Source organism: Lates calcarifer, linkage group LG20 (genome assembly GCF_001640805.2).
Source record: "Lates calcarifer isolate ASB-BC8 linkage group LG20, TLL_Latcal_v3, whole genome shotgun sequence".
NCBI classification, from domain to species: Eukaryota; Metazoa; Chordata; class Actinopteri; family Centropomidae; genus Lates; species Lates calcarifer.
In genome coordinates this window covers 22,228,237-22,241,523 of record NC_066852.1, presented here as the reverse complement: position 1 = coordinate 22,241,523, position 13,287 = coordinate 22,228,237, and the positions used below count along the sequence as shown (strand labels likewise).

General features: G+C 40.7%; 1 protein-coding gene across 1 annotated transcript in view; it reads right to left on the bottom strand.

The window, feature by feature from the left end:
- mcama (melanoma cell adhesion molecule a) overlaps positions 1 to 13,287 on the bottom strand; it is a 59,259-nt gene that overhangs the window by 4,509 nt on the left and 41,463 nt on the right. The window contains exons 5-17 of the mRNA XM_018691937.2: positions 13,056 to 13,284; positions 12,861 to 12,931; positions 12,606 to 12,693; positions 12,329 to 12,508; positions 11,363 to 11,490; positions 9,774 to 9,918; positions 9,419 to 9,534; positions 8,510 to 8,651; positions 7,960 to 8,090; positions 6,948 to 7,089; positions 3,920 to 3,955; positions 793 to 922; positions 146 to 263 (exon numbers count right to left, since the gene is read on the bottom strand). Of these exons, the coding sequence (XP_018547453.1) occupies positions 146 to 263; positions 793 to 922; positions 3,920 to 3,955; positions 6,948 to 7,089; positions 7,960 to 8,090; positions 8,510 to 8,651; positions 9,419 to 9,534; positions 9,774 to 9,918; positions 11,363 to 11,490; positions 12,329 to 12,508; positions 12,606 to 12,693; positions 12,861 to 12,931; positions 13,056 to 13,284 (1,656 nt within the window). The remainder of the gene's footprint in view (positions 1 to 145; positions 264 to 792; positions 923 to 3,919; positions 3,956 to 6,947; positions 7,090 to 7,959; positions 8,091 to 8,509; positions 8,652 to 9,418; positions 9,535 to 9,773; positions 9,919 to 11,362; positions 11,491 to 12,328; positions 12,509 to 12,605; positions 12,694 to 12,860; positions 12,932 to 13,055; positions 13,285 to 13,287) is intronic.

Here is a 13,287-nt window from a genome sequence, read left to right as displayed (position 1 = left end):
AGGACATCAGTGTAACACAAACTTGTGCACACACACTGTCCAGCCACACTCATAATATGGCTGCAGTTATTACACTATTGGACACTATCAGGTCTTTTGAATGCAGTTTTAATCATTCACCCTGTTGATCCAGCACAATAGTTACCTGGTCATTAGGGCCCTTTTTGTCCCCGTTGACAGCCTTTAGGAGAACAGCCTCCTCATTCTTTGTGTTGGTCTTCATCTCAACAACAATGTCATCTTTGGTGGTCTTCTCTTTGGTACTGCAGACAGTCAGACACAAGAGTTGGCACTAGAGGCCTTCACAGATTCACTCAGTGCTGAGGAACTGAGACCCGACCCATCCCGAGGTTCTAACCAGTCTAATCTATTAGGGTCTTTGTCAAGAACATCTTGTGAGAACCAGAAACACACACTGAAATGTTACTCCAAGACAATTTAAAGGTTTTAAGTGCAGCTAAGAGTCAAGAGTCACATTCACAAATATGAGCTTTGATTTTAAAATAAAGCTATTTCTGTGTGTTTTAACATCTTACTCAAACAGGAGTAAACAGTGTGTTTGTTTGGGACTATTTTCAGCAAAAGGATTAATACACATTTACTATGGGGTGTAGCGTGCTTCTGTGAATGAAGAAACACGTCATTGAGTACAACAGTGTGGCTCAGTAATGTATTCTTGATGACAACAGAGGAATAAGATGCATCAAGCTCTGGCTACACAGATATCACTTTTTTGACACTATGATAAAATCTGTAGGCATCACAGACAGATTCGGAGGAGACAGTACTCACATCTCCTGCTTCCCTGAGCGTCCACAGGGGATCTTTCCCTTCTTATGAAGGAAGTAGAGAACACTGCCGAGGATGGCCAGCAGCAGCAGACACAGTATGATCACCACTATGATCACTCCACTGCCTTCAGCTACACAAACACACACACACAGACGAGGACAGCGAGATCATGTGTTAGTGTCAACCCATCCAGCAATACATCTCATCTCAGAGCTACTTTGACAGCAGAGGTGCTTAATGCTCATCTTGTCAGACACAAGCCACAGTGACAGTGTGGGTAACGCCTTGGCTTGACTGTCTACCAGCCATACAAACTACTGAGAGCATGAACCTTATCACAGTTTTCTAGTTTTTTAGTTCAATAAAATGTGTTTCACACAAAATAAATCATTTTTGTCCAAGCATACAACTTTACAAAACTTGTAAAGGGGAAACACTGGTTTCTGTGGATTTCTAAAGGGGCACTTCACCTATTTTACACATAAAAGTCAGTTCATTTGTCTGGTGGGGAACTACTCAGCCTGTGAAGACAGTTGTACAATGTCCTCTGTGTCTTTGGAGGAGCTTTGTCAAGTCTTGGAGAATGACCCAAGTAACCGTCAGCTGGGGCTTAAAAGTGTAACAGAAAGCCTGTGTTAAACTGAGGGCTTGAAGTTTGAAAAACCTGGGACATTTACCAAGAAGAAAAGGCCAGATAAAAAGATGCCATTGGTTGCATTATAGAAGATGTAGGATCCACTTTCCAGCTGGTTTTTTTAAGTCTGTTTCTGGCAGATCCCAACTTTAAGAAACAGTGATACTAAACTGCTGAATCACCCTTTGTAAAATAAAGGTCTGTTCTACACATTCAAATTACAACAATTAAACTATTTTGTTTCTTCAGCACCTTATTTAACAAAGTCCATTTCCTCATGAATAAAAAATAATTAGCAGAGCGTGAAATTATTTCTGTTATATTTCAATGTCATTAAAGTGGTAGAAGATGCTGGAGAGCAGCAGGACTGAGGAAAAATGTCATTTATTTTGCTCAGCATCTGTGACCTTAAGCCTTAATAACTGACTATTTAGACCACACGATCCATCCAGAACATAAAGAAGCTACACTTTAACTTCTGCTGATTAAGTTTGATATAGAAGCAGAAGTAATGTTAATATGCAACACTTTAAACAAAAGCTACAACAGTGTGTTCACTCAGCATTTCAAACCTTTTACAATTCTGATTTGTAACATTGCTAACATATTCCTATAGTAACTTGCAATATTTTTCTTCATTCATACCTCATAGCTATCCAATATTATCTGCATATCATACACTTGTATGCACAATTACATATTTTGTTGTTTTTTTTTTTTTGTTTTTTTTTTTTACATGAAAAGGAGTAAATACAAGCTGGTGCTTATGGAAAACACTGAATTTGTTGTACCTAAATGCTCATGTGACAAATAACAGGAACAAATAATAGCTTTGGTGACTGAAATGATTTCAGACGATATGCAGCTACAGCTCTGAAAAAGAATCTGATGGAAGCCAAGAAAGTAGCAATAACTGAAGCATGGACAGCTCTCACGTTGGATTTTTTTTGTCACTGTCAGTTACATCAGCTGTGACTGGAACATTTCAGGTTCTGTACTTTAGTCTCAGATGAGACACTGCTGAGAACTAGTCTGAGGTGGGTTCTTGATGAGTGGAGCTTGGGAGGTAAGGTTAGGGCATCTGGACACTACAGTACAAAAAGCATGGTGGAGTACAAACTGTTAATATTAAGATCACTGCATCAACCTAGACTCTTATTTTTTTAGAGGTAATCTATAATTTAATGACACAAATGGGATTTTTGGACACAACCCTATAAAGATGATGATCCAAGATTTCTCCAGACTTGCTTTATTTGGCCCTATTTATTTGTTTTTCACAGACTCATAATGTAATAAAACAAAAGTAAACCTCCATTTCTGCCCAGACCTACAACTCATGACTTCCTCTGCCTGGACTAAATGTACAACTGGAGTGAAACCTCACAGAGGAAACACAAAAACCCAGTCAAGCTTTAATCCTGCTTTGAGCTTTTACCATCTTTTATTTTATTCTCAAATTTCTGGCAGGGTAGACGATGCTGCTCCCACAAAGCCTGGGATCTTGGCCCCCAGTTTATCTTATTAGTTACATAAAGTCATATGCATTTACCTACAAGTGATGCTGCTGTCTGGATTTTATTTGTGTTTCCTGCACTGAATTATCCAGACCATCCAGTCTTTTGACTATGCTGAATCCACAAAAACTGGAAAACAGACTAAGACAGCACCATTCATTTTATGGTTCTCAGCGTCATAAAACAGTGATGGAATTCATTATTTAAGCAGATCCTCAACTTTGTCGAGTGTGTGTAGAAACCCTTTATTTAAAAGTGAGATTCTCAGATAAAAACAGCCCCTAATAACCTCAGTGAATAATAAGGAGGCGACCAAATATTTATTACTTGATAAAAACAACATTTTACTCTAGATGTACTTCACATTGTTTCTTTTTTTTGGTTATTGTTTTTTTACGGGTGCCCACTGAATTCCCCACAGGCTAGTGAAGATTTTAATGGTATGAAGTGACTGCTAGATAACGTCAGAAAATTGCCCCATAATAATGCCCTGCTCCATACTTAACTGCAATTTTTCCTGGTATGTAAAATCCTACTATAAAACACTCGACTGTCTGGAACAGTCAGTAAAAAAGTGAGACGCTGTTTGTTTTTAGTGTTTTGTAACTTAGTTTTGTTTGTTTGAAAAAAAAAAAAAAAAAAAAAAAAAAAAAAGTGGCATACTCAAATGATGTTTTTTTTTTTAAACCACTGCAGAGCATTTGGCCTAAGTATCGTAATACATGTGGGCGTGCTTGATTTTGCTGGTGTTATGATTTTTCACTCTATATCAAACAGCATATTTAATATGCCCACAGGCCAACCCAAAGATCTGCCAGCAAACCAAAGACAGTCCTGTTAGAGTCTCCGCATGAAAATCATAAATAATGTATGTCGTCCTCTAACCCTTCATTGTCACAGACAGAACTTAGTCTAAAGTGTGAAAACTGAGAAGAGGCGTTTTTGACAAGAAGAGACGTTAGGGCAACAATCTTACCAGGAGAGAAGGGAGCAGTTGTGGTGACTCTGGGAACTGTAAACAAGTAGAACAACACTTAGAGAGGGCAGCTGTCCATGTCTACTAACATTACCCCTATATACATATATACATGCACACACACGTCTCATATTTCATTTGATCCCAGTTGCTTCAGTAATTGCACACATTCCCAAATTCCTTTGGAGGTGAGAAGGAAACAGAGCAAAGTGTATGTGCAACAGAAGGTTTTTAACGCTTTGCATCCCTTTTCATACAAAGGGTGTAATATTTCTGACTCTGTTTAACAGCTTTTGATTACACAGGTAACTTTTACATGATGGCCATTGTGTCTTTATTCATGAAATGACAATGCTCTTGTGATATTTAGCACCTGGTCCACAGAGGGAGCAGTGGCAGTGCTGGAGCTGGAAAGTAATAATAGGAGGGAAGAAGTTTTTTCTGTTCCCTCACAGAGGGAACACAGGCTGAGCAGTGTTTCAATCTACCACAAACTTTGGTGAGGATTTGTCAAATCACTATCATAAAGCTGAGTGGGTGATATATAGACACAAACACATCAGTTACTGCCACAACAAAACATTTGGCTCTGGCCTGTGACCAGCAGTATATAGAGAGGATGCCATAGCTGAGGTTCAATGAAACAAAAAGGACAATTTCGAAACATAACCGAAACTATGAGAGTCTGGAGGTTGGTCAAAATGAACAAAAGAGTGGAGAGAGACTGGGCCAGCCACACAGTGGGCTGTCAGACCCAGCACTCTCCCCCTAAACTAACCAAAACAGAAATAAACTAAACTAACAAACAAAAACCACGAAAACAAGACTGCCAGACCTCCAGCCTCAAAGGGAAACAAAGAAAACAGGTAGTCAGAGGACTGCTTTCTCTGACACTCGCCTTCGCCTCCAGTCTCCCTTAAATAGACTAGGGTGGGCAGGGCCATCAACTCACCATCCATCAGGAGCACCTGGAGCGTTTAACACATTCAGGTGACCGTGATCTGCATGATTGAGTAGGAGTATGCCAATGCAGGAAAGCGAAAAAAGTTGAAACACTCCCTTTTTACGAAGAGATCACGCAACATTAAGAGTTAAGAAGACCCCTCATTACACCACCTTCACTTGTTTAAACTGAACCACAGGCAGCAGGCATAATGCCTCCCCACTGGGTGATTTTTATACAGCATTCCAACATCACAGAAGCAGTGGCGTGACGTGTCACACAGCAGCCTCGGTGTCAGACGGTGTCTGTTCCACCGTGCTGGCTCTACCTTTTACACAGAAATCGATTTGGCTCTGCGACTTCCTCTGCTGCTGGCTTACAGGTGGGACAACAATGTCCCCCATTCCACCTTTGTGAGGTGAAATACACCCACATTGAACAGGCTGTGTAAAAGGGCCTATCAAGATCAACACTGCACAGAAACTTGTGGACTATAGCATCTCAGAGGTTAATAAATCACAATCACATAAAATATCCAAAAGGAAATTATGACTAGAACTGGCTAGAAACTCTATTCATGTCTATGACAAAAAAGACTGCTAGGCTGAACTTCCCTGCATTCCTAAATATATTAATGTTTTCTATTTTTCTTTTTTTTTATAGTGATGATCTTGATTTTCAAGTTGTTTTTGCTCTGATGAAGTACAAGACAGGGTTGTCCAGCTCTGCTCTGATTGGTCCAATCTGTGAGTGGATTCACTCTCAATCATGCAGATCACAATCACCTGAGTGATGAATGTGTCTTTGTCAGCTTTGTGAAAGTGATTTGACAGTGTCTGACTAAGATCTCTGGTAGATCGAAACACGGACCTTTTATCTGTTTTTTTTTATTTTATTTGTACAATCCTGTCCACACCAGTAGGAACAGCACAGACAAAAACATAAATACAGAAAATCTCTTATGTGAAATGAGCAAAACTGGTCTAACTTTGATCAGTTCACTTTCTCCAAATGAATGTTTGTGACAAATTTGAGGGGATTCCTTCAAAGCCTTCTTGTGATATCAAGTTCACAAGAATGGGACAGGTGTTCACACAGACAACCCGAAAACATAAGGCCTCCAGCCACGGCAGTCATGGTGAGGAGGCATAAAAATATGGAGAGTCGCTCTATAGTTACAGGGGTATTTTTTCCCCACAACATAAGGCATAAAAATATTTTTAATAGATTGATCTGGGTTATGGTTAGGGCGTAGGGTTAAATTCACAAGACTCTGATCAACAACTTAAAATTGGTTCATTCACATTGTTTACTGGTTTATTAAACTAATGTCTTTGTACATAATTAAGTGATTAATTGGTGACCATGCCCTTAAGGAGGCAAATCAGACAAACATTTAATCTCTTTCTGTGTATGTAACCTTGTGCTGCTGCAGCCATTATGTTAATTTGAAGGCATTTGATTCAGTGCCATGTTGGAAGTGTTACGAGCTTCGACATGGTACGATCGCCTTCTTGACTTTTACGGAATAGTGGCTTGGGTGCTTAGTCAGTCATAAGACCAGCATAAAATTGCATCATGTCAGAGATTATAAAATAGGCGGTGAAATTCTCTACCTAATAAATGATGAAATTCATGAGAAATGTTATCAGGGGATTCACTGTGAGAAGCGGGGGTGAGCATCCCTTGCGCTTACAACAGTCATTAGAGAACTGAGAATATTCGTTTTTCTTTCAGGATTATTTTCCAGCTCAACACTGTTATCAACCTGTGCTCCAGCTGCCAAATATCATATGAGCATTGTAGTTCTCTCTGAAATGGTCCTGTCAAGTCTGAATAAAGATGGGTATAAAATGGGGTAAAAGAGGAAAAAAACAACACATAATGGAATAATTTTCTAAACTAGCATGGTTTAAATGCAAATATTTGATTGATGATGAGGCCAACTATGCAAGAACACATTTCAGGATATTAAAAAAAAAAAAGGATTCATGATCATTTCAAAACTTGAAGTGGTTCCCTCTCTATCTCCATTAATACATATCATGGTTCACTCATACAGTGAAAGTGAGACAAAGGTCTTACTGGCTTTGATGCTGAAAGTCTTTACTTCAGTGCCCATGTCGCTGGAAGCATTGCACTGAGCGCTGATGTCCGAGGTGACTTTGACTGACACCACACTGTGAATTATGTGCTCGTTTGCCTTGCTCACCACCTCATGCCAGTCCTGCGGAGACACACACAAACACACCTTGTTGATAAGGATTAACATGCACATGTCTACCTGCTGCTGGCAAAATGAAGCTCATGGGACAAAGCATACTCCCACAACACTGCAGGTCTCAACTAGCAAAACTGTAAATACCATGATCTCTTGATTGGTTGAGGAGGCACCTCACTTGTTAAGCTGCAAAATAGCACTACAATCATTTCTGTAAGGTATTTACTTTTCAAATGCTTTTGCCAAAAAAAAAACTATCCACAGTCATCTGTTGAAAATAGTAAAAATAAGGTTATGATCTAATAACTTATAAAACAGAATTCAGTACAGTTTTAACAGATGGTGAAACATGGAAAAAAAAAGAAACTAGAATTACCACCTTGTGGTTTTATGTCTCTGCAAACCAGTCCAGTTGCAGTTAATTAGAATGTGTGAGTTCTTGAGTTATGGCCAATAACGCGTTTTGTGCGGTCACATTGACCTTGACCTTAGAGCACCAAAATCTAATTAGATCACCTTTGAGTCCAAGTGAATGTTTGTACCAAGTTTGAAGGAATTCTCTCAAGATGCTCCTGATATGTCACGTTCATGAGAATGAGACAAAGAGACAGACAAATAACCCAAAAACATAACATATAGGGAAAAAAAGACCAGGGACTGCTGAGGAAGCTTGAGTGACTGCCTACACAGAGCTGACAGTGAACTGTCTCCACCAGAGTCAGTGACAGATCTACCACTAACTGGGTCTGTGTATGTTTGTTTAGCTCCACATATACAGTATAGTACTGAACCCAATACAATCATTGTCAGTGAAAAGCATTTGCTGGTAGTATTAGCACTGAGAGCTAAGTTAGTCCTGTGATTTCTATCAGATACCTGGCTGCCGATGATGCTCCAGGAGATGGTGGGCAGTGGATAGCCCTCAGCCTCACAGCTCAGGTTCACCATCCTGCCTGTTGCCTCCTCCAGATGCACCTCCTGATCCGCTCCCACCAGCTGGGGAGCACCTAGACACACACACACACACACACACGCATTATTCAGTGTGCTACTCAAATTTTGTTTAGAAGTATAGTTCATCATATAGATCATCGTGTTTTCTTCATTTGATGTTGAGCTACGGTCAGTGAAACTCAATGCTTCCTGCACAGATATTTCATATCAAAAGCCCTCCAGCAGCTTGAAATGGCACAAAACAACTCTATCCTGGTAGATTTTCAATGTAAGAAAAAGAAGAAGAAGGCCACACACTGCCCTCTTCAAAATAAAGTCCAACAGTAAAAGAGGCACTAGACATGTCCACATATCTGACAATCAGAAATCACAAACTAGAGGAAATTAAAGTAGAAATACAACTGGGTGCTGAAATTCAAAGTCGGCATGTGAAATATCTACAGAATAGAGAAATCAGCCTGACTTGACTGACCTTGGACGATGATGTGAACAGAGCCGCTGGTGTGCAGGGCAGGCAGGGAAGGAACGGTCACCTCACATATGTACTCTCCTTTTGTTTCATAGGTGGCATCCTGCAGGTGCAAAGTGTTCCCCTTGCCCACCTGTTTGCCATTCTACACAAACGTACATAAACACACATACGTACAATCAGTGAATGAAAACAGTTGCTGTTGGTGATTGAGGTCTGTGGATCTGTATGACTCAGTGGTGTGGCCTTATGGATGGGAATCTTAGCCAGTCCACCACTTTGATGAAATTAAGAACAGACATTCATAGTCACCAGAGGATGAATCATAATAACTCTTATTCCCTGATTTTTCATCAAGTTAATATTTAAATTTGTCCAATACTTTATGTTATCTGCAAAGCTAATGCTGTTGTTATCATCCACAGCTGTACCTTGCATTTACTGCAAATTATCAAATGTTAGCATGCTAACATACATAACTAAGATGGTGAACATGGCAAATATAACAGCTGCTAAACATGAGTGCACTAGAATGGTCACAGTGCACATTAGTTTGTATGCTAACGTTAGCATTTAGCTTAAAGAAGTGCTATGTAAGTCAAAGAGCTGCTAGCACAGCTGTAGACCTGTTTAAGTTTGTACATTCTGCAGCTGAGGATGATACAGTTCCTACTCTACATACATTTTACATGTCAGTGCATCGGTAACTGAATTCATATTAGAGTTTCAATTCAATTGTGAATTACAGACAAGTATTTTGTACAGTACTCTATATCAAAAAAGGGAACTACAGTGAAATGTGTTGGTATGAAAATTAATGTTAACAGTTCTTCTTGTATTCTTTTAATGCTTGCCCCTTGCGAGGTTTTAAAGCTAATCTACTCTAATCGCTGAAGTCTAATGTGTACATACCTTGTACCAGACAGTGGATGTTTTCAGTGAGGACAGAGCGTTGCAGGTTGCAGTCAGATCCTCTCCTTTGAGCATGACCTCTGAGTCTTTAGGCACCACCACAGCTGGGTCCAAATCTGAAGACAACAAACACCCACAAATCATAGCAGTTTAGTTGCTAGTTGCTGTTTTTCTGAGACTGAGATGAGATGAGCAATATTAATCTCATGTCAGTGCAAGTGTGGAGCTGGACATGTTTTCAAAACAGCTTTGAAATGAAGACTAGAGGCTAAGGCTCTAAACCTGATTCAAATAGATGCTATGTTATACGTACATGTATTTTATATGTTTTTCTGTTTGTGTGATTGTTCCTTACAGTGCACAGTGAGCTGCATTTCTCCCTTGACATCTGTGTGTGTGTCAGTGTCCAGGGGGCGACACTGGTAGATGCCACTGTCTTTCCTTGACACTGGTGACAGGACCAACACATCACTGCTGCTCTCCAGGTCAACATCCAGCTCCTGCAACAAATACTCTGATTGTAACCTGATTCCATACTGTGATCATGTCAAAGTGATGAAAAGTAACTAAGAAAGTGAGGTATGTTTTAAGCCATACTGTATTTCCAAGAGAAAGAGAAATTAACTGATTTGTCACACAGCTTAGTCCATTGGGGGGCAGCTGCAGACTTTAGCATTACATTGAAAAGGTGACTGAGTTCCTTTCAGTTTTATTTTGTGGAAAGAGAATTTGTGGGTGGAAAACAACTGACGAATCAAAGCCGCCCACTCGTGCATCATGTAATCTTTGGAGGGTGAAAATCCTGTTTTTGCTGCCAGTTTAAAATGATCGTTTTCCCAAATGATGCATGAATTCATCACTTTCAACCTTTCAAATATAAAGATGATGACATATGAAACTAGTTCAACCTTCTATTCCCAGCATCAGCCATCAGGGCAACATTTTCTGACCATTTTCACAGCTGAGATCTGGGAACACAGCTACAAAGGCAGCCACAATTTACATCAGAATCCATTAGGGCAAGAACCGCAAGTGGTCAGACTCCCAGACAGAATTAAAACAAATCCAAAATATTTAATCCTAATATCTAAATCCAGTTATTGTGAGTTGCAAAGTTTGTACAACTATAGTGAGTATGTTTGGACAAAACTAGGCCACAAAGTAGATTTCCAACATCTTAAGGGCATAAACAAACAATAGTGTGAATATCAACATTTGACTGGGCCATCCGTTTCAGTGTCCCTTGGTTCCAGAGTGAAATATCTTGACAGTTCCAGGAGGATTGCCACAAAACTGGCTATAGTTATACACCCTAACAACCCTAACGCACTGTCAAGACAGTGTGTTGGGCAGCGGCAGCAGCTGAACATGTAAAACTCCACCAAAGTTGAATTTGATGCAAAAAAGGGGTCAGTAAGGATCTTATGACAGCAAAATTATATCTCCCCTTTCATTCATACAACAATTGCATTTTGTGGTGTGCAATGAGTCTTACAGACTTACAGTCTTGAGAGACATTTTGTCTGGTTAAAACATTGTTTAGCAGAGTCACTGTGTCTCCAGATCTCAGTGATACATTTCGTGAGTGAGTTAAATGTTGTATCATAAAACAAGGTTGCAACAACCACAAACCAAATGTCATTGACTGCCTAGTTAGGAAAAGTTGAAATGGCAGTCAGCTGAGTTTTTGTATTGTCCGCACATACAATGGATGTGTGTCTGACATGGGAATGAGTCCTACCCATGTCAGTGTGGCCTCCGGTCTCAGACCCCAAGCTGGATCTGCAGGGTCAGAGCTGACAGAGCCTTCACAGACCTTGCACACTCATGTCTACATGGGGCCCTGTGAGCTCTGCATATCAAAAACATTCCCTACATGTCTCCTGTGTGTCACCCATTCTCTCTTGGGGACTTTTAGGGTGAGAAGAGGCCTTCCATTCTTACTTGTTCTCGGCTGAAAATGAAGGGCGACGGGGGGTTGCCATCACCCTGGCAACGCAGCTCCACAGTATCCCCCTCTTTGACCAAGCCCTGGGGCGACTCCTTCCACAGCTCCACCATGGTGGTGGGGTCTAGACACACACACACACACACACACACACACACACACAAAATCAAATTAAGCTGGCTTATTCAGCACACTGCTAAAGTCACTTTACAAGACCATTTCCACAGCGCTGACAGCACAGACTGTGTTTGGCTCTGCTTGCCACAGTATCCCTACAAAACTGTTTCAAACAACAATGGACTGACAGAGGAAAGAGGAAATAATGTGGCTGTTAAAATGCTTTGGGATGACGGGAATTTAAAATTATATGTCATTACTGACTATTACATTGTTTAAGGAGGTACTCTTGTGATTTAGCACTGCATTTCCTTAACTCTGAGGTGCTCAGAGGAGACAGATTTTATAAAAAGAAATGCAATCAGGAAAGTCTAGGATTCTCTGACAATTAGTTCGTGTTACAGGTCTAGCTATTTTCCTCTGACTTTAGAAAGGTGCTCCAGTGCTTACAAAGACTTAATACATGATTACCAAATTGATCTTCTTGAGTAAAATTGGTGAAATTCCAAAACGGCAGATTTGTCTTGAACCAAGTTGTCCAAGTAAAGGGGATTTTGCTTCTATGTCACTTAAACCCTAACCTCAATAGCAAGCAGAAAGCAAAATCAATTTGTAACTAAAACCCATGAGGTAGCTGTAACTTTATGTGACCCACTTGGCCTCACAGCAAAGAAAACAAACTGAGGTAGGAATTCCCAAAGATGGAAGAGCTTTGAAATGATTGGAGCATTATTTACCTGCATTCTGGGACAACTATTTGCAGCAACTTATGTGATACAAACAACAAATATTTCGCTCCATCAGCCAGGCCGTCAGCAGTATAAAAAGGCTCAGTGTTAACTCACAGTGAACGGTGATGTTGATGGCGCTGGACTCGACTGTCCTGACAGCTCCTGGGACATAGAAGCTGACCTCACAGGAGAAATAAGCATCCTTGTCCTCCTTAATCACTTTGTACTCCAGTGTGCTCTGGACAGAGAAGAAGGCACTGGGCTCCCGGGTCACCAGGATCAACACATTTACATCTGGAGTACAGACAAAATAATATAGAAATGTAGACAGGTTATTTCATGGCAGACCCCAAAAGACAGACACAGCGTTCCATGTACTGTTTACACCTACATCCTGGTGTAGAGATCAGTGGCATCCCGTTTCTATACCAGGTGATGTTGGGTTTAGGGAAGCCGTTCTGCACCTCGCAAGATGCAACCTGGATGGAGAGTCTCATTAACAAATGTGCAGGGCATGGGAAACAAATAGTGACAAACAGAGATTTCAGTAACTTCTTGATGTATACAACAGCTTTTACATTTGACCTGGTAATCCTGAAGATGATTGTATTGGTTGATCCCAGCATCTAAGACTAAGTGGACCCACCTTAGACGGTATCTCATTGGTGACAGATATTCCAGTAGAGACACCCTCGATCACTGGAGCCTGTGGAGGAGCTGAATCGCAAACAAAGAGAAATCTTAAAGGCATCCATATGACTCAATGTCTTTAAACAACTGTGTGTTTGCCACTCAGGAAGTTTTTTTTCTTTTTCTTTTTCTTTTTGGTGGACTTCCATACCAAACACTCTGAGGTGGGTCTTTCCCTCGGCAGTCCCGGCAGCCAGCCCATTAACCTGGCAGAAGAATTCCCTCTCATCAGAGAGCTGGACTTTCTGGATGGTGAGTCGTGTTCCCTGCTGATCTGAAGTCACTTGGATGCGACCGGTGTAGTCTGTGTTGTTGTCCACGATCTGCTGACTGCCATCGCCGTAGAAGATCCGCATCCGTGAGCTGTTACGGGCACGTCTCTG